The sequence below is a fragment of the Mandrillus leucophaeus genome, unplaced genomic scaffold (assembly GCF_000951045.1).
Source record: "Mandrillus leucophaeus isolate KB7577 unplaced genomic scaffold, Mleu.le_1.0 Scaffold611, whole genome shotgun sequence".
NCBI lineage: Eukaryota > Metazoa > Chordata > Mammalia > Primates > Cercopithecidae > Mandrillus > Mandrillus leucophaeus.
The window spans coordinates 953,704-974,680 of record NW_012106598.1 but is presented as its reverse complement, the minus strand read 5'-3'; the positions used below and the strand labels follow the sequence as shown (position 1 = coordinate 974,680).

The following is a 20,977-nucleotide window of genomic DNA, read 5'->3' as shown; positions in this document are numbered from 1 at the left end:
CTGCAGGCTGACCTCAGGAGTCAGGGTTGGGTTCACAGCAAAGACAATGGAAAATGTAACGATGAGGCAGGACACTGGGTGAGGGCTGATGAGGACACGAGCCTTTAGGAACAAATTTCGTTTTTCTTGGATGAAAAAGTAGGGTGCCTGGCTGAAGAGGTGCTATACCCACTGAATATACATGGATGAGCATTAGGGACTCTGGTCTGGGCCACAGCTAGCTTGCAAACAGGCCCACCTGGGGACCAATCTGTAGCGCTCAGACCACTCCCAAATGGTCACTTCCTCTCTACTCGCTCTTCCATTCTCAATCTTCTTCTTCCCATGCATGCCTGCGTTGCACTGGACCTCCTCTTATTCCAAGTGCCTCTCCAGGAAGGGTGTGGAGGGAGTAGCAGAAGTCGAGGGACTCAGACAATTGGTAAGAGATGCAGAACGTCAAGAAAATGTCCTCCGCCCATAGCCCCAGGCCTGACTTGTTTCCTTTTTCCCCCTCCATTAGTAACACATGAGGAAGCTTGCACTGAGCATCTGAGCTGAACCAGATGGAATCACCACCCACAGAAGAGCTTTGGGTCTGCAAATGTGAGTCCACCTGGGAGTGACTTCCCCTGGGCGCAGTCAGTCCCTCACACACTCACTCCTAGCAAAAGGTGTAAATAGCACAGAGTGGCCAGACCAGAAAAGTTGGCCCTCTGACCTATTGCAGGCATGTGTGGTCTTATGGAAAATAGCTTATCTAATTGTTTTCACATCTGAATGCTCTCCATTAAAATTTTCATTTAAGGCTTGAATGTGTCCAGGGTTTGTACCCTCACAAGGCAGTGGGAATAGTTTTATAAAAGAGGCTTCATTTCAAAATCCAGGATTTGCAACCATCTGCCACTATACACAGTTTAACATTTGCTAGAATGACTAGGAAAGTTAATCTGTGCTATGAGCAGAATGTGACTCATCTGGATTCAGTTAAACAGCTCATGGTGCTTTTCAAAAGAAATATATGTGAAACCTTCGAAAACACAGTCTTGCCATGCAGAACACTGCTGTACACACCATCAGGAAGAAACGGGTGAAGGAGCATACAGAAAATTACATCCCTCAATGGACGCTACAGAGAGTTCTATGAATGACATTGTCAGCAGACCCCAAACAATTCAGTGTGCATAAGTGTGGACTGACTAGGGAAAGATTTCCTGAAAAAAAAAATCCACAACTTGCACGCCTAAAGAAGGCTATCTTTCTAACAAGATTGAAGAATTAAAAAAAAAAAAAATACCCACAATTTCTCCAGGATGATACACCGTAGAAAGATTCACTTACTCATTCCCATTCAGCAAACATTGTGCACATCTGTGAATGCCAAGTACTCTTTGAGCTTTTGGGAATTCAGCAGTGAGAAAAAGATAATCGCCTCTGTCCTTGTGGGCCATCCATTCTAGCAGTCTCTCAGGAATGGTTTGTCTTAAACAGGTGCCCTCTGGGGCCTGTGCTCAGATCCCCAATCATGCCCCTTGATGTGCCAGATGACAGGCATTTGAGGCACTCAGCACATCCTCAATATCATCCCGCTGACACCCTGTACCCCTTGAATCCTGCTGGGATGTCCTAGAGACTCATTTTTCTTCTTCTTTCCTATCAAAGGGAATAAAGCTGCAATGTCCTCCCTCTTAGCATCCATCAAGTGTCTTATCTTGTAGGACTAGAAGAAACCAGCTCCTTCTACCTCTCATCTCTGGGCCCATTCTTTTCTTTTTCCAAGATCGCAATGCTACGGGAATAAGGGGGAGGGAGAGTGTACCTGCATTTCACATAGGTGGGAGCTTCAGCTTGGGTCCCCACTTGGCTAATTGAATCTAATGACCAGACCTATTCAATATCCAAAAATAATCCACATAATAGGATCTAGTGAAAAAGTAAAGTAAACAGCAGAATAATGTTAATAGAAACAATGCTGAATACAAGTACATCTTGCTTAAGATTTGCATGGAAAGGAAAACTAACTAGAGGAGCATTTAGCAGAACAAGCCCTTCTCCAGCTCCCACTGTAACTTACTTCTGCAGGTTTTCTTATCTGGATTCAGGGTAAAGCCTTTCAGGCAGCGGCAGGAATAGGAATCATCTGTGTTAACACACTCATGCTGACATCCATGATTAGATGAGGCACAGTAGTCTATCTCTGGCAAGAAGGAAAAATCACAAGAATGGCAAACCAATCAATACAGCTAGCATATGAAAACCAGGGATTTCCAGTCTTCATTTTCCTAAACAGGTAAAATCCCACACCTCACAGAGTCACCCTATGAAGGGGTCTCCCAATAAAGCTACTTCCATGTTTAGAGATATGGCCTCTCCTAAGAGAAATTTCTTCTCCTTCTTTCCTTCTCCTTCTTCTTCTCCTCTTCCCTCCTTCCCCTCCTCCCTCTTCTCCCTCCTCTTTCCCTTCCCCCTCCTCCCTCCCTTCCCCCTCCTCCCTCCCTCCTCTTCTTTCCCTGCTTCCTTCCTTCCTCTTTCTCTTTCTTCCTTCCTTCCTTCCTTCCTTCCTTCCTTCCTTCCTTCCTTCCTTCCTTCCCTCCTTCCTTCCCTCCTCCTCCCCCTCCTCCTCTTCCTCCTCCTCCTCCTCCTCTTCCTCCTTCTTCTTCTATTATTATTATTGTTATTATACCTGGACTCTTCTGCTAGGCAAAGACAAACTTCCTGACATATTAAAAAACGTTTATGCAACCAACAAATTTGTGAACATGCTGTCCTTGTCTTGATTCACGTAGGAGCCACTAAAATGAAAATGGGGTATTTGCCAGACTGTAGGCTGAGAATGGTTTAGCTGAGTGTTTTACCGAATTTAAGCAATTAAAACAATTAAACGTTCCCAAAGCCAAACTCCAAACCACTTATACCCATCAAACAGTGAGCCAAACAATAAGACACAAACTCATATCCTGGGAAAAATAAGGCCTAGGAGTGAAAAGCATAAATACTCTGAGTTCGAAACACCTCCTGGTTACTTTACTGGGCTCGGCTGCACATAAACAGGATCTTTACCTCAAGATTCGCAGAGAATGTGACCTCTAGGGATACACTAATTTAAACCAAAATATTTTTTTAAAAAAGTATTTCATGAAATTTGTCATAATGAAATTTTACTTGTGTATTTTTTTGTTTTTGTTCTTTATTTTTTATTTCTTTTTTTCGTATTTTTTGTATAAGTATTTTTAAATATGGAAATAAACTTTTATTGCAGAATTTGAGCAAAGTATTTTCCCACAGTGGAACTTGAACACATTGTTTAAAATTGCTTGAAATAAATGACCACTGATGGAATCTTAAAAGGAGTCTTTGTTTTGATGAGGGTTTTTATTATTTTAAGGAACATTTGAACTGCATAAATAATCTTCCTAATAAATAATTTGGTATAAATGAGAGTTCCCAATCCATACCAGAGGAAACAAACTGAGTAAGGGAAAGATATACAATATTCTTGAAAGGAAAAAATGTTGAGTAAGATGCCAATTTTTCCCAATTTAAACTTATGGAAATGTTAAGCAAAATATACAATCATGTCCAATTTCAAAAATGGACTGAGAAGTATAATAAATCCATGTACATATCACCCAGCTTCAGGAGAATCAATCTATGGCTGCTCTGCTTTCAACTACGTTCTAACTCTCTATAGTAAGATCCCACATTACTTTGAAGCAAACCCCAGACATTGTATTGTTATTATTATTTGTTTTGAGACAGTCTCTCGCTCTGTTGCCCAGGCTGACATGCAATGGTGCAGTCTAGGCTCACTGCAACCTCCGCCTCCCGGGTTCAAGCAATTCTCTTGCTTCAGCTTCCCAAGTAGCTGGAATTACTGGTGCGTGCCACCATGCCTGACTAATTTTTTTTTTTTTTTTTTTTTTTTGAGATGGAGTCTCACTCTAACCCCCAGGCTGGAGAGCAGTGGCGCAATCTTGGCTCATTGCAACCTCTGCCACCTGGGTTCAGGCAATCCTACTGCCTCAGCCTCCCAAGTAGCTGGGATTACAGGTGCCTGCCACCACACACAGCTAATTTTTGTATTTTTAGTGGAGATGGGGTTTCACCATCTTGGCCAGGCTAGTCTAGAACTCCTGACTTTGTGATCCACCTGCCTCAGCCTTCCAAAGTGCTGAGATTACAGGAGTGAGCCACCACACCTGGCCCAGACATTGTATTGTTTTGTCCATAAATGCTTCATAATGTAGCTTTAAAACACTGGGAGTCTTTATAAACAATATAATTGCAATACCATAGTCATATATAAAGGCATTTAAAAAATCTTTCTCTTTTAAAACAATTTCAAGCTTACAAAAAGTTACAAACATAAAAATAGTACAAGAAACACTTATATACTCTTTACCCAAATTCACCTTTGTTAACATTTTACCCCAATCTTGTGATTACTTGGTCATCTCTCTGACCTATGTGAGGGTACATTATATACATTCTGGTCCTTTCCCTTAAAAACAGTCTGTGTTTCCTAAGAGGAGGGATATTCTCTTATATAACTGCAGTATGGTTATAAATTTCATAAGTTTACATTGATACAATACTTACATTTAATCTACCATCCATATTCTAATCCTGTCAGTTGACTTAATTATGTTCATCAGAGCATTTTTCACCTTCCAGTACAGGATCTAGTCTAGAGTCAGAGACCGTATTTTGTTGTCATATCTGCTTAGTCTCCCTTAATCTAGAACCATGCTGCCTAATATGTCTATTTAAATTAAAATTGATTAAAATGAAATAACAATAAAAATTCAGCCAGGGGTGGTGGCTCATGCTTGTGAACCCAGCGCTTTGTGAAGCTGAGGCTGGAGGATTGCTTGAATCCAGAAATTTGAGACCAGCCTGAGCAACACAGCAAGACCCCATTTCCAAAAAAAGAATTTTTTTTTTTTTTTTGAGACGGAGTCTCGCTCTGTTGCCCAGGATGGAGTGCAATGCCACAATCTCAGCTCACTGCAACCTCTGCCTCCCGGGTTCAAGAAATTCTCCTGCCTCAGCCTCCTAAGTAGCTGGGACTACAGGCGCACGCCACCACGCCCAGCTAATTTTTTGTAATTTAGTAGAGACAGGGTTTCACTGTGTTGCCCAGGCTGTTCTCGAACTCCTGAACTCAGGCAATCCACCCGCCTCAGCCTCCCAAAGTGCTAGGATTACAGGCATGAGCCACTGCATCTGGCAAAAAAAGAATTTTTTTAAGTTAGCTGAGCATGATGGCACCTGCCTATAGTCCCAGTTACAAGGGAGGCTGAGGCCAGAGGATCTTATGAGCCCAGGAGTGGTGATTGCAGTGAGCTATGAGCTATGACTGTACCACTGCGCTCCAGCCTGGGCAACAAAGCAAGAGCCTGTCTCTAACAACAACAACAACAAAAATGAAACAAAAATTCAGTTGCTGGGTTGCACTGGCTGTATCTCAAGTGCTCAGTGGCCACATATGGCTCCTGACTACTGTACTGTCTGATGCAAACAGAGCATTCCATCCACCAGAGTGTCCCACTGGATAGTGACGGGCCAGAACATTTCCACAGCCTCTCTTTGTGTTTTATGGCATAGCAATTTTGGAATAATACAGTCTCTTCTACTTGTTTTTAGTTTTTATGAGGTATAATGGACAAAAACCAAACTGCACATACTCAAGAAAAACAATCTGATGCATTTTGCATATGTAACCTGCCATGAAACCATCGCCACAATCAAAATAATAAGCACATGTATTACTCTCAAAACTTTCCTCCTGCCCCTTTCTAATTCATTCTTCCCCACTCTCTCCAGTCCCAAATAACCATTTATCTTCTATCCAGATAAATCAGTTTGCATTTTCTAGAATTTTATTTTTATCTTCTTTTTTTATCTCCCCGTGGAATTTTAAATAAATGCAATCATATAGTATGTATTCTTTTTGGTCTGGTTTCTTTCATTCAGCATAATTATTTTGAGATTCATCTATATTCATATGTGTGTCAATAGTTTGTTCCTTTTTATTGCAGAGTAGTATTTCACTATGTGATTATAACACAATTTGTTTATCCATTCACTTGCTGAAGGGCTGTTTACCTGTTTCCAGTTTGGGGCTATCACAAATAAAGCAGCCATGAACATTAATGTGCAAGTTTTTGTGTGTATATACGCTTTCATTCCTCTTGCATAATGGCTGAGTCATATGGGACATGTATGCTTAACTGCTTAAACATTCCCACCAGCAATTTATGAGAGTTCCAGTTGCTCCGTATCCTCATCAACACTTGGTAATTTTAGTCATTCTAGTGGGTATGATTATCTCAATATGACTTCACTTTGTATTTACCTAATGACTAATGTTGTAGAATATATTTTCAAATGCTTCTTTGCCATCTCCATATATTCTTTGGTGAAGTGTCTATTCAAATATTTTGCCCATTTTTATTGAGAGGCTTGTTTTTTTGTTTGTTTGTTTGTTTGTTTTTTTTGACAGAGTCTTGCTCTGTCACCCAGGCTGGAATGCAGTGGCGCAATCTCAGCTCACTGAAACCTCTGCCTCCCGGGTTCAAGCAATTCTCCTGCCTCAGCCTCCTAAGTAGCTGGGACTACAGGCGCACGCCACCACGCCCAGCTAATTTTTTGTAATTTAGTAGAGACAGGGTTTCACTGTGTTGCCCAGGCTGTTCTCGAACTCCTGAACTCAGGCAATCCACCCGCCTCAGCCTCCCAAAGTGCTAGGATTACAGGCATGAGCCACTGCATCTGGCAAAAAAAGAATTTTTTTAAGTTAGCTGAGCATGATGGCACCTGCCTATAGTCCCAGTTACAAGGGAGGCTGAGGCCAGAGGATCTTATGAGCCCAGGAGTGGTGATTGCAGTGAGCTATGAGCTATGACTGTACCACTGCGCTCCAGCCTGGGCAACAAAGCAAGAGCCTGTCTCTAACAACAACAACAACAAAAATGAAACAAAAATTCAGTTGCTGGGTTGCACTGGCTGTATCTCAAGTGCTCAGTGGCCACATATGGCTCCTGACTACTGTACTGTCTGATGCAAACAGAGCATTCCATCCACCAGAGTGTCCCACTGGATAGTGACGGGCCAGAACATTTCCACAGCCTCTCTTTGTGTTTTATGGCATAGCAATTTTGGAATAATACAGTCTCTTCTACTTGTTTTTAGTTTTTATGAGGTATAATGGACAAAAACCAAACTGCACATACTCAAGAAAAACAATCTGATGCATTTTGCATATGTAACCTGCCATGAAACCATCGCCACAATCAAAATAATAAGCACATGTATTACTCTCAAAACTTTCCTCCTGCCCCTTTCTAATTCATTCTTCCCCACTCTCTCCAGTCCCAAATAACCATTTATCTTCTATCCAGATAAATCAGTTTGCATTTTCTAGAATTTTATTTTTATCTTCTTTTTTTATCTCCCCGTGGAATTTTAAATAAATGCAATCATATAGTATGTATTCTTTTTGGTCTGGTTTCTTTCATTCAGCATAATTATTTTGAGATTCATCTATATTCATATGTGTGTCAATAGTTTGTTCCTTTTTATTGCAGAGTAGTATTTCACTATGTGATTATAACACAATTTGTTTATCCATTCACTTGCTGAAGGGCTGTTTACCTGTTTCCAGTTTGGGGCTATCACAAATAAAGCAGCCATGAACATTAATGTGCAAGTTTTTGTGTGTATATACGCTTTCATTCCTCTTGCATAATGGCTGAGTCATATGGGACATGTATGCTTAACTGCTTAAACATTCCCACCAGCAATTTATGAGAGTTCCAGTTGCTCCGTATCCTCATCAACACTTGGTAATTTTAGTCATTCTAGTGGGTATGATTATCTCAATATGACTTCACTTTGTATTTACCTAATGACTAATGTTGTAGAATATATTTTCAAATGCTTCTTTGCCATCTCCATATATTCTTTGGTGAAGTGTCTATTCAAATATTTTGCCCATTTTTATTGAGAGGCTTGTTTTTTTGTTTGTTTGTTTGTTTGTTTTTTTTGACAGAGTCTTGCTCTGTCACCCAGGCTGGAATGCAGTGGCGCAATCTCAGCTCACTGAAACCTCTGCCTCCTGGGTTCAAGCAATTCCCCTGCCTCAGCTTCCCAAGTAGCTGGGATTACAGGCACCTGCCACCATGCCTGGCTAATTTTTGTATTTTTAGTAGAGACAAGGTTTCACCACATTGGCCAGGCTTGTCTCAAACTCCTGACCTCAAGTGATCCGCCCGCTTTGGTCTCCCATTGTGCTGGGATTACAGGCATAAGCCACCGCGCCCAGCCTGAAAGATATTTTTTAAATTTCATATTTTGATTGTCCATTGTAAGTATATAAAATTAACTTATTTTTGTATATTAATTTTGTGTCCTGCAACCTTGATAAATTCACTTGCTATTAAAAGTTCTAGTAGCTTTTTTGTAGATTCCACTGGATTTTCTACATAGGTGATCATGTTATCTGTTAATAAAGATGGTTTTTTTTTTACAATCTAGGTATCATTTATCTTTCTCTGTCTTATTGCACCGACTAGAACTTCCAGTACAATATTAAATAGAAGTGGTATGAGTGGACATTGTTTTATTCCTGATGTGAAAAGAAATTTTATTCCTGAAAGAAAAAGAAAATTTATTCCTGAAAGAAAGCACTGTCTTTCACTATTAAGTATGATGTTAGCTGATGGTTTTTTCATTGATGTACTTTATCAGATTCAGGCAGTTACCTTCATTCCTAATTTGCTGAAAGTTTATTTGAAGAATAAATGAATGTCAGATCTTATCCAATGTCTTTTCTGCATCTATTGAGATGGCTCATACGGTTTTGACTTTTTAGTATGTTAATATTATGAATTACATCGATTGAGTTTTGAATGTTAAGCCAACTTTGAATTCCTGGAATTCACTTGGTCATGATGTATTGTACTTTTCAATATATTGTTGAATTTGATTGCTAGAAACTATTTAAAGAACTTTTGCAGGTATTTCATGAGAAATATTTGTGTCTAGTTTTCTTTTTTTATGTCTTTCTTTTCTGGTTTGGGCATCAGGGCAATGATAGCCTCATAGAATCAGTTGAAAATTGTTTTTCCTCTTCAATTTTTTGGAATAATTTGTGTAGAATTAGTATTAGTTTTTCTTCAAATGTTTGGTAGAATTCACCAGTTAAGCCAACTAGGTTTGAAGTCTTCTCTGTGGGAAGGTTTTAAAGTGCACATTCCATTTCTTTTAATAGATAGAGATCTATTCAGACCATAAAAATATATATATATATATATATATATTTTTTTTTTTTTGGTGGAGATGGGCTCTATGTTGCCCAGGCTGGTCTTGAACTCCTTGCCTCAAGTGATCCTCCTGCTTTGGCCTCCCAAAGTGTTCAGATTACAGGCATGATCCACCATGCTTGGCCTGTATTATCCTTCAAAGTTTGTAGGATATGTATTGATGTCCACTTTCTCATTCCTAATATTAGGAATTTGTGTCTTCTCTCTTTTTTCTTCCTTGACTAGTCTGGTTAGACATTTATGAATTTTTTTAATCTTCTAAAAAAACCACATTTTGGTTTTTACCAGTTTTCTCTATTGCTTTTATGTCTTCTATTCCTTTTATTTTAGCTCAGATCTTTATTATTCCCTCTCTCTTCAATGTCTCATATATGAAGACATGTTCAGTTCCCTGTCCATTCATTCATTCAGTAAACACTCCTGAGCATTTACCATGGGGCAGGCACTAGGATCAGCACTGAACAAAGAGGCACGGTTCTTGCTTTATGAAATTTGTAGGATTCCCTTACAATCACTTATATTGGAAAATATTCAGTAATCAAATAATAACACCAATAAATATACATTTATAAATTAGATATACATAATTGGATAATTTTATGAAGAACAGGTATTAAAGACATGATAAAAAAGCATAAAGAAGCAATTTTCTCCTAGAAAATCAGCAAAATTTTTTAAAGTTGCCCCCTTAAGAAACACTTTTTTTTTCTTCAACTTTTATTTTAAGTTCTAGGGTACATGTGCAGAATGTGCAGGTTTGTTAGGTAAATATGTGCCATAGTGGTTTGCTGCACAGATCAGCGCATCACCCAGGTATTAAGCCCAGCATCCATTAGCTATTCTTCCGGATGCTTTCCCTCTCCCTGCTTCCTGCTACAGGCCCCGGTGTGTGTTCCCTACCATGTGTCCATGTGTGAAGATGAAATAGACAAATTCCTTTTTCACTGCTGGTGGGAATGTAAACTAGTACAACTACTATGGAAAACAGTGTGGAGATTCCTCAAAGAACTAAAAGTAGATCTACCATTTGATCCAGCAATCCCACTACTGAGTATCTACCCAGAGGAGAATAAGTCATTGTATGAAAAAGATACTTGCACATACATGTTTATAGCAACACAATTCGCAATTGCTAAAATATGGAACCAGCGCCAATGCCCATCAATCAACAAGTGGATAAAGAAAATATAGTGTCTATATACACCATGGAATACTACTTAGCCATAAAAAGGAACAAAATAATGGCATTTGCAGCAACCTAGAAGGAGTTGGAGACCATTATTCTAAGTGAAGTAACTCAGGAATGGAAAACCAAATATCCCACTTCTCACTTTTAAATGGGAGCTAAGATTTAGGATGCATCAGGCATAAGAATGATACAATGGACTTGGGGTGGAAGGCTGGTGAGGAATAAAAGACTACACATTGGGTATTACATATCCTGCTCAGGTGATGGGTGTACCGAAAATCTCAGAATCACCACTAAAGGACTTGTCCATGTAACCAAACACCACCTGTTCCCCAAAAACCTATTGAAATCATAAACAATTTAATTTAAAAATAAAAATTGCTCCCTTAAACACTTACGGTAGAGTATAAATCAGTAAAATGTTTTTGGAAAATAATTTTGAATATGTATCAAAAGCCTTAAAAATGTTAATAGCCTTTGACTCAATAAATTTCCTTTTTTGTTGTGTTCCTAAGAAAATGATCAGAAAAAAAAGATTCAAGCGTAAGAATGTTTATCACAATACTATTTGAGCAGCCAAATAAACCTGAATACATTCTGACATATGCCTTTAACAGAATTTTACACAGTTATTAAAATGTTTTTGATAACGTTGAAGTGACATGTCAAAATGCTTATGATTTATTGTTATACTGCATGATCTCAACTCCATAAAAAATCCATATACATACATTAAAAAAAGACTGGAGAGAAATGTTCCAAATTGGCATAAACAATCATTATCAGCTAGATGCAGTAGTGTGCGCCTATAATCTCAACACTTGGGAGGCTGAGGCACAAGGACTGCTTGAGCTAAGGAGATCAAGACCAGCCTGGGCAACATGGTGAGAACCCCGTCTCACAAAACAAAACAAAACACGAAAACAATGGTTTTCTCTGAGTGATAGTATCACAGATCATTTTATTTCATAGAATTGCATTTCTATAGGAACCAGTTTCCCTCAACGAGCCTGTATTACTTTTGTAATCAGAAAAAGTACTAAAAATAAATGTACACATTTGTAATTGTGAAACTAGTTGCCATGGAAAATGGCCCAAATAATATACAAAAAGGAACAATGCACCGGGCGCGGTGGCTCACGCCTGTAATCCCAGCACTTTGGAGGCCAAGGCGGGCGGATCATGAGGTCCGGAGATTGAGACCATCCTGGCTAACACAGTGAAACCCCGTCTCTGCTAAAAATACAAAAAATTAGCCGGGCGTGGTGGCAGGCACCTGTAGTCCCAGCTACTTGGGAGACTGAGGCAGGAGAATGGCGTGAACCCGGGAGGCGGAGCTTGCAGTGAGCCGAGATAGGGCCACTGCACTCCAGCCTGGGCGACCAGTTAGACTCCGTCTCCAAAAAAAAAAAAAAAAAAAAAAAAAAGGACCATGTAGGAAGTGTCCTGTGATTTGCAGAAGAAAATAATCAGGGAACATGGCTGAAAACAATATATATATCTTCAGGTGCATATCTGCTACAGTTCGGATGTTTGTTCGCATAAACTTCATGTTAAAATTTAATCCCCAGTGTTGGAGGTGGGGCTTAATGGGAGGTGTTTGGGTCCTGGTGGGGAATCCCTGATGAATAGCTCGGTGCTGTCCTCACAGTAATGAGTACGTTGGCTCTGTTAGTTCTCATGAGAGCTGGTTGTTAAAAAGAGCCTGGCACCTCCCCATCCTTTCTCTCTTGCTTCCTCTCTCACCATGTGACCTCTGCACACTCGGCTCCACATCACCTTCCGCTGTGAGTGGAAGCAGCCTTAGGCTTTCACTAGATGCCCAATCTTCCAGCCAGCAGAATCAGAAGCCAAATAAACTTTATTTTCTTTATAAATTACCCAGTCTCAGGTGTTCCTTTATAGCAACACAAATGGACTAAAACAATATCCATTTTGTACTGGTGCTGTGTGATAGTATCACAGATCATTTTATTTCATAGAATTTCATTTCTACCTCTGCCTCAGGTTTCCTCCCTCTGTCACTGCCTTCAAATCTTTAATCAAAGGCTAGTATTACTTTGCTGTTGAGACCTGTAGTATTCTCTTATCCTGCTCCAATAGAATGTGGGCTCTATAAGGACAGATATTGGTGGGGTTTTTTTGGTCTGTATAATTTATTACTGCATGCCCAGTGTCTACAATCATATCTGACACATAGTAGCTACTCAACAAATATTTTGTGGAATGAATAAAGGTTATTGGTATTACTCTTACTGGAGTGTGTTTTTTGAGGGTTTAGATACATAAACATTGCACACCAAGAAGCAACATGGGGGACGTTACAAATGGAAGACAGTTCCCATGCCCTCCATAAGTCTTCTTCCCAGCAAACTGTTTAAAAACCTCCTTCTAGGAGGATCTCAGTTCAACAATCAGCATCCTGTGGTTACAGACATTTGGCCAGTTACAAACCCAACCAATCATTCCTTGAGCACAAATTTCTCCACACACAAATTGGTCAAATGCCTATTAAAGTTTAGATGGTCGCTACTACATTTTCCACGCCTGGCTAGTCTACTAAATGAAATAAAGTTACTCTGATATGACTCATTCTTAGTGGCCACAAAGAATGCAAGTAGCCAAATTTGTTTGATTTATTTCTAAGAGCAAGGAAATAGATATCAGCTCCGTCTAGGGAATCACTTTCTAAGAGTCAGAGCTATACAAAGTGGAACGAACTGCCATGGAGTGTAGTGAATATCCTGTCAGTAGGGGTATTCAAGTGCAGGTTGGATGATGGCACAGTGAGAGTATTGTAGGATGGATAGTTGGGCAAGAACTAGGTTGAACTTTAAGGCCTCTTCCAGCTGAAAGTGTTTGATTTATGCACATAGGGAGGCACAAAAGTGACATATTACAGGCTGTAGGAAGGTAGTGGCACTCAGTATGTTATCTATGCCCTGGCCAAGAAACCTGACAACCGATACTTTGTAGTTCTTCTATTGCGGATTCAGTATAAAATTATTTCCGGCCAGGAATGGTGGCTCATCTCAGCACTTTGGGAGGTCAAGCTGGGAGAATCACTTGAGGTCAGGAGGTCTAGTCCAACCTGAGCAACATAGCAGACCTCATCTCTCCTTTAAAAAGTTTATTTCCTTCTGTGTTTTGTTTTTAGTGCAAACACAAAAATATTCATTCAGTGCTTTACTCTGTGCAGAACATTCTTATTTGAAAAATAAGGATGGAAATGTCAACCAAGTTATCACTGGAGACTGAAAATCAATGAGCATAATGACCTCCAAGTACAAAAATAATAAATGGCAACATGCAAAAGATGGTGTCCACAATTGCCTTTATTCATCATTACAGGCATTAGATGATTGAGCATTAGACTCAAAGCCCACAGTCTCCTTGCTACCAAAAACATGAATCCCTGTCCAGCGGACTGAAGTCCTCTATAGATCTTTCTGGTGAAAAGACCCTGGATATCTGAGAGTGTTCTTTCTCATGCTTGGCTAAAGAGTAAGGGTTTCAATTTGGATCTCAAAAAGTCTTGCTACCAGATGACCAGCAATTCCACTTCTGGGTATAAAAACCCACAAGAACTGAAAGCAAGGACTGGAACACTCATGTTTATAGTAGCATTATTCACAATAGGCAAAAGATGGAAGTAGCCCAAATGTCCATCAACAGATGAATAAACAAAATGGGGTATATACATACAATTGAATACTATGCAGTCTTAAAAAGGAAGGAAATTCTGATATATACTACAACACAGATAAACCTTGAGGACGTTATGCTAAGTGAAATATGTCAGACAGCAAAGGACAAATACCGTACAATCCCACTTACATGAAGTACCGAGAGTGGTGAAATTCAGACAGAAAGTAGAATGGTGGTTGGCAGGGCAGGCAATGGGGAGTTATTGTTCAATGGGTACAGTGTTTCAGTTTGGGATGACGAAAAGTTCTGGAGATGGATGGTGAGGATAGTTATAGCTGGGTGGAAATCAGGTGACCCCAGCCAAGGGGTGTGGTCTGGAGAGGCAGGAAGGACACAGGCTAGGATATGCGTTTTTCACAATGTGAATGTATTTAATGCCACTGAATGGGTACAGTGATAAATTTTCTATTATGTATGTTTTACAACAATACCAAAAAAAAAAAAAAAGTCTTGCTAACATTTTGCAAACTGATGGTACCTGTTTCCACCTTTCTCCCCTCTAGGTTTGGATGGGCAGCTCCAGGGTAAGAAATTGACATAAAGGTAGTGCTTTTTTGAACAACACTTACATATTTCAAATTATAGTACTAGTTCATGAACATGAAGCCCTATTATGTACATTTTGGCTTAATCATAAATTAACCATGCTTGCTTTATTACATTGACTAGTCTACATTTTTTAGACAATAATTGCATACGTACTAATTTGATTCGCTTTCAAATATATTTTTGGTTAAAAATATAGGCTGAAATTTAAGAAACTGAGTTTATTTTATTTTTTGCAAGTTTATAAGAAGTAGAATTTTAAAAAAAAATCTTTCAACATCACAGCAGTAGCCAGGCTGACTTGGCTGGAAGCCGGTGGGAGGCCTTCGTACTAACAGGGTGGCTGCCTCGGATCTGAGCTTCTGCCTCTATCCTGTTTCTGTAATTTTAACTGGTCCCTGTTTCTCAGTTCTTGTCCCCGCCACAGATCTCGAGCATTCCTGAGCGTTTCACTCTTACGACTGAGCTTTTGCCTTACTTTCTACTTTTAGCTTTCCAAGTACTCTGTCTCCTCTCTTCCTCTTGTCTCCCTCCTCCCGGGTCTGGCTCCTGCCCACCCAAGCATGGTTGGAAGAGGGCTCTTCTAAGGGATGTACTGCCCTGAGGCTGCCTGCTGGAACCCTCCAATCTCCCAGCCCTCTTCCCTGCCCACGTATTGGGGCGGCCCACTTCTGGGTCTTGATTCTGACAACTGCACTGCTGGGTTCGCTGCCTAGCTGGTGAGACCTCACAGCTGGATCAGCCCCTCCCGTGGCTCCTAGCCAAACCTCCTCTCCCAGTCCCCCTACGCTGCGGTATCTACTTCCAGGGTCCGATTCCAGGGCTCCAACACTCTCCTTGCCTGCACCACCCTGGGCTGGGGATCTGGGACAGGAGGCATGCTGAGCCACAGGGTGGGGAAGATGGTGCCACTCTGGGAACTAGGGCTGGTGCTGGGGTGGAAATCAGGTGACCCCAGCCAGGGGGTGCAGTCTGGAGAGGCAGGTAGGAGACTGGCTAGGATATGTGTTTTTCTCCAGCCCTCATCCCTGCAAGGCAGCATCTCACCTGTTCTCGTCTAACTGGTCTCCTTCCTCTAACTCCTGCTGTAGTCCTGGTTGCATCACACTGTAGGCTGTTGGTCACATAACTCCTGGCACCATGACTCAGCTACTCAGTGTGGCTATGGCTAGGGTCCCTCACCAGCCTGCAGTCGAAATCTTGAACGGTTTATGCACCTTTAAACTTAGCCCAGACATGTGGTATATGCACAATAAATAAAAATTTAGAGTTTTGGAGGCCAGGTGTGGTGGCTCATGATGACCATAATTCCAGCACTTTGGGAGGCTGAGGTGGGAGGATTGCTGGAGCCCAGGAGTTGGAAGCTGCAGTGAGCTAGGATTGCACCACTACACTCCAGCATGGGTGATAGAGCAAGATCCTATTTCTAAAAAACATAATGATAATAAATAAAGAAATAAAGTCTTTGAAGCCCACATCGTCCCTTTTTAGCTTTTTTTTTTTTTTAAGACAAAGTCTTACTGTGTCATCCAGGCTGGAGTGCAGTGGTGCCATCATGACTCACTACAGCCCCAACCTCCCAGGCTCACCTAGTGGTCTTCCCACCTGAGCCTCCCAAGTAGCTGGGAGTACAGACACTTGTCACCATGCCTGGTTAATTTAGAAAAAAAAAAAGTTTTTGTAGAAATAGCGTCCCTCCATATTACCAGGGCTGGTCTCAAACTCCTGGGCTCAAGTAATCCTCCTGCTTCTCTTTCCAAAGTGCTGGGATTACAGGCGGGAGCCACTGTGCTCAGCCTCATTTGGTCTTCAAGATTATGCTATGGCCGGGTGCTATGGCTCATGACTGTATTGCCAGCACTTTGGGAGGCTGAGGTGGGTGGATCTCTTGAGGTCAGGGATTCGACACCAGCCTGGCTAATATAGTGAAACACCATTGCTATCAAAAAATACCAAAAAAATTAGCTGGGTGTGGTGGTGCGAGCCTATAGTCTCAGGCACTCGGGAGGCTGAGGTGGGGGAATCGCTTGAACCCAGGAGGTGGAGGTTGCAGTGAGCCGAGGTTGCATCACTGCTCCCCAGCCTGGGTGATAGAGTAAGACCCAGTGTCAAAAAAAAAAAAAAAAAAAAAAAAAGGAAAGAATAATGCTATGTAGTAGGCAGTATTATCATCCTCTATGGTAACTGAGGAAACTGAGGCATAAATAACTTGCTCAAGATCACCAAGAGAAAAAGCAGAGAAGCTGGGATTGGAACCAAGGCTGGCTGCTGGCAGCCCACGACCTCCTCTTTGATGAGGAACACTGACTCATCAGCCCAACAACCACAACTCCCCAACCACAACGACAGCCCAGGCTGCTATTTTATAGTTCAGAATATTCAGAAGGGAAGGGAGACCAGGAACACAAAAGCCCACTCATTCATTTACTTACTCTTTCAATAAACAAAACAAATAAACCACAGTATACTCCAGTCATGCACGGGGCATGGAGACTACAGTTCTCTGCCTGGTTCACATCTTCGACTTCTTTCCTTCTCCTGGAACCCCCACCTCACCCTTTTCTGCCTAGTGAATGACAGCTCCACTTCCAAGACTCAGCCACAGTATCTTCTCCATTAAGGACCTTGCCTTATTCATTTCTATTGGCACATGGCTGGGGCTCCAGAAATGTATGCTTTTGACCTAATGTGTCCCTTATAGTTCCATACATCACCCACACCTCCAGCTCTGGTGTTTGTAAGCTGCTGACATCTAGGTATTGAAGAGTAGGAAGTAAGTTTATGTTGAAAAAGGTTTTGTGTAGACACATCCTGTTTTACATAATGAATATATTTTAGCATTTTAGAAAGGTTGTAGGTACATTAACTTTTTATGAATTAAAATCCTGTTTTCTCACTGATGCATGTCTCTGAGGTGCCTTACATTATTCTAGATTGTTATTAAAGTTCACTTTTTATAAATGCTTGGCCCTAATACTTAAAAAACAAGCTTTTCTCAAGTGATTCTCCCTATAGAAGGATAATAATCCACACACAATCCCTTAAGTCTCCTGATATACCTTTATATTTAATAGAACACTTTTGGAATCTTTTTGCAACTAGTTATTATCTTTTGTGCAAAACTAATGATCATCTTTAATTTATAGAGTTTTATGTTCAGATTTTGGGAGGTGAAATTAATTCTGATTTTTATGTATATAGTTAAAATCAAATTGAACTAAATATCTCAAGCAAAAAATGAGCAGTTCTTTGCAAACTGCCGTCCACCAGAAGAAACCACTTACGATTCTTTTTGGCTCAGCGATTTTCTTGTGTGGAGTCAGAGCTAAAGCCCACAAGCCACAAAGCTTCAATGAAAACATCTCAAGCCCTGTTAGTGCTGATGGGCACAGTCAGGCTGAGTTAGCATGAAATAAGTTCGTCTGATTGTCAGCACGCTCAGCAGATGCTGAAGGAACAGTCATGGTACCTTCATCATATTCCCTGAATAGTGATGTTGAGATACAGTGGTCTATGGTCTTAAGCCAAGTCATGAAAGTCCTGACAGAAGAGGAATGGGGCAAAAGGTATTAGACCTCCATGACATAATTATATGCTAATCTATACTTGAGAGATTTCCATGGCCACAGTTACTACAGCAATAACATCAACATTTCTCTGTGTGTGCATATGTGTGTAACTTACTTGTACACGTTTTTTTATCTGGGTTAAGGGCAAATCCTTCATGGCACTGGCAAAGGTAGGAGCCATCAGCATTTACACATTCATGTTCACATCCGTGGTTTTCTGAAGCACAGTAGTCCACAGCTGGAGAGAATAAAACACATTCAGAATTAGAAATGCAAACAGAGGAAAAGGGAACGGTAGGATGAGGGCATACTGATAACAGATATTACTTAGGATTAATATTATTGCCCCCCAAAAAGAGTAGAATAAATAGATATGAACCCAAGGTCTCTGCCCTCCTCAAAAAAAAAAAAAATCAGGAGTCTGTATCAGGCAATTCATACAGGAAGATAAACTAAAGAACAAGTGGACTATTGCATTTAAAAGTTAAAGAACTGCAAATCAAAATCATCACAAGGTGCACTTACAGCTAGTAAACTGGCAAAAATAAGATGAGAGAAAACCCAGTGGTAGAAAGGCAGCAGCGTTACTAATGGTGGGGGCATTATAAATTGAGAAAGATCCTTTCAGAAGGCAATTTGACAATGTTCACCCTGGATGTGAAACCCAAAGAAACAGCTGGGAAAAGGGTGAAATTATATACAATAAGCTATTAACAGTGTTGTGTACAACAACAACAAAAAACCCTAGAAAATAAGATGACCATTGAATAAGGGTAAATGGTTTAATAATGTATGAGAAAATACACTGGCTGATTTTTCAGTAGTTCCACAAATATTTGCTGAGTACCTACTATGGGCCAGGTCCTGTTTTAGGTGCTAAGGATAGAACGAGTTACAAAACAATCCAAAATTCCAGCCCGAGGAGCTTACATTTGGATAATGATGGTGGAACTGGGGAACAGATAAGAAATAAAATAAGTAAATAGCATAGACTATTAGGAAATAAAGAAAATTCTGGAGAAACACAAAACAATGAATAGGAGTAGGGTCAGTGGGGGAGTGGGTAGCGGGTGGGATGTAATAGAGGTGGTCAGGAAAGGCCTCTCTGAGAAGGTGGGTGGTTAGGAACAGTGCTGACTAACATACGAGCCATAAGGGTATCTGGGAGATAGTATCTTGGGCAAAAGAAACAGCAAGTGTGAAGGCCAAGAGGTGGGACTCTGCTTGGGGGGCTGGAGGATCAGCAAACAGGCCAGGGTGGCTGGAGGAGGGAGAGAGGTAGGAGATGAGAAGGGGGCAGTCAGGAGGGACCCATGGGCCATACAAGGACCTCAGCTTTTAGTCTGAATGAGTTGGGAGTCACTGCAGGGTTCTGGACTCATGCTGAGAGGGCAAATGTGAGAGTGGAAAACCAGTAAGGAAGTGACTCCAGTGATCCCAGGGGGGATGGGTGGAGGCTTAAACTGGGATGCTGCAGGGGATAAGGGGGAGTGGTGTTCTGGAAGTTATGGGTTGAATTGTGTCCCCCAAAAAGACATGTTGGAGTCCTAAACCCTGGTACCTACTAATGTGGTCTTATTTGGAAATAGGGTCTTTGCAGAAGTAACCAAGTTAAAATGTGCTCATTAGGGTGGTGAGCTCTAATTAATATGACTGGTGTTCCCGAACACCTCCCAGCAGGCCCCACCTCCAACACTGGGAATCAAATTTATTTTCTCTTTTTTCTTTTCTTTTCTTTTTTTTTTTTTTTTTTTTGAGACAGGGTCTCTCTTGTCACCCAGGCTGGAGTGCAGTGGCATCACCTCTGCTCACTGCAGCCTCAACCTCCTGGGTTCAAGTGATCCTCCTGCCTCAGCCGTCCAAGTAGCTGGGACTACAGGTGTGCACCACCACACCCAGTTAATTTTTATATTTTTAGTAGGAACAGGGTTTTGCCATGTGGGCCAGGCTGGCCTCAAACTCCTGAGTTCAAGAGATCCACCTGCCTCAGCCTCCCAAAGTGCTGGGATTACAGGCAGGAGCCACTGTGCCTGGCCACAGAGATCAAATTTCAACACGAGACCCGGTGAAGCCAAATAAACCATATCCAAACCAGAGCACAGCTCTAGCAAACTAATACACCGGTAAATACTGAAGGTAGGCTAACAGGATTCCTGTTGGATTAGAGATGAAATGAGAAAAAGAGAGTGCACCTAGGATCGACTCTGGGGTCGACAGAGCAAGACCCTGTCTCAAAAAAAAAAAAGTTGTTTCTGGAAATCCCAGCTACTTGGGAGACTGAGGCAGGGCAATCATTTGAGCTCAGGAGCTTAAGACAAGTCCCTTTTCAAAAAAAAAGTACTCCCTACAATGTTTTAGGATATATTAGTATCAAAAGTGTGTCAATAATAACAAGGAAATAGAATCTACAAAATTAATACACATGTAAAATTTTAAAAAGCACAACCACGCATGGAGAAGATAATGACATATTTAGCATAGTAATAAAAAGATGCAAAGGCAAACACTAAAGATTTGTAAAGAGTAATAACCTGTGTTAAGTTTATTCTTTTGCTCCAAAGCTTCATTAAGTCTCAGTCTAGGCCGGGAGTGGTGGCTCATGCCTGTAATTCCAGCACTTTGGGAGGCCAAGGCGGATGGATCACCGGAGGTCAGGAGTT

The 20,977-nt window shown here is 40.9% G+C and overlaps 1 protein-coding gene across 3 annotated transcripts in view; it reads right to left on the bottom strand.

Annotated features, from left to right (window-relative positions):
* The window catches only part of MATN2 (matrilin 2), a 151,249-nt gene that overhangs the window by 39,294 nt on the left and 90,978 nt on the right, over positions 1–20,977 (bottom strand). For 2 of the 3 annotated variants that reach the window (XM_011999998.1, XM_011999999.1), the window contains exons 5-6: positions 18,433–18,555; positions 2,054–2,176 (exon numbers count right to left, since the gene is read on the bottom strand). In XM_011999998.1, coding sequence (XP_011855388.1) covers positions 2,054–2,176; positions 18,433–18,555 — 246 coding nt within the window. The remainder of the gene's footprint in view (positions 1–2,053; positions 2,177–18,432; positions 18,556–20,977) is intronic. The other variant, XM_012000000.1, reaches the window with a different exon arrangement.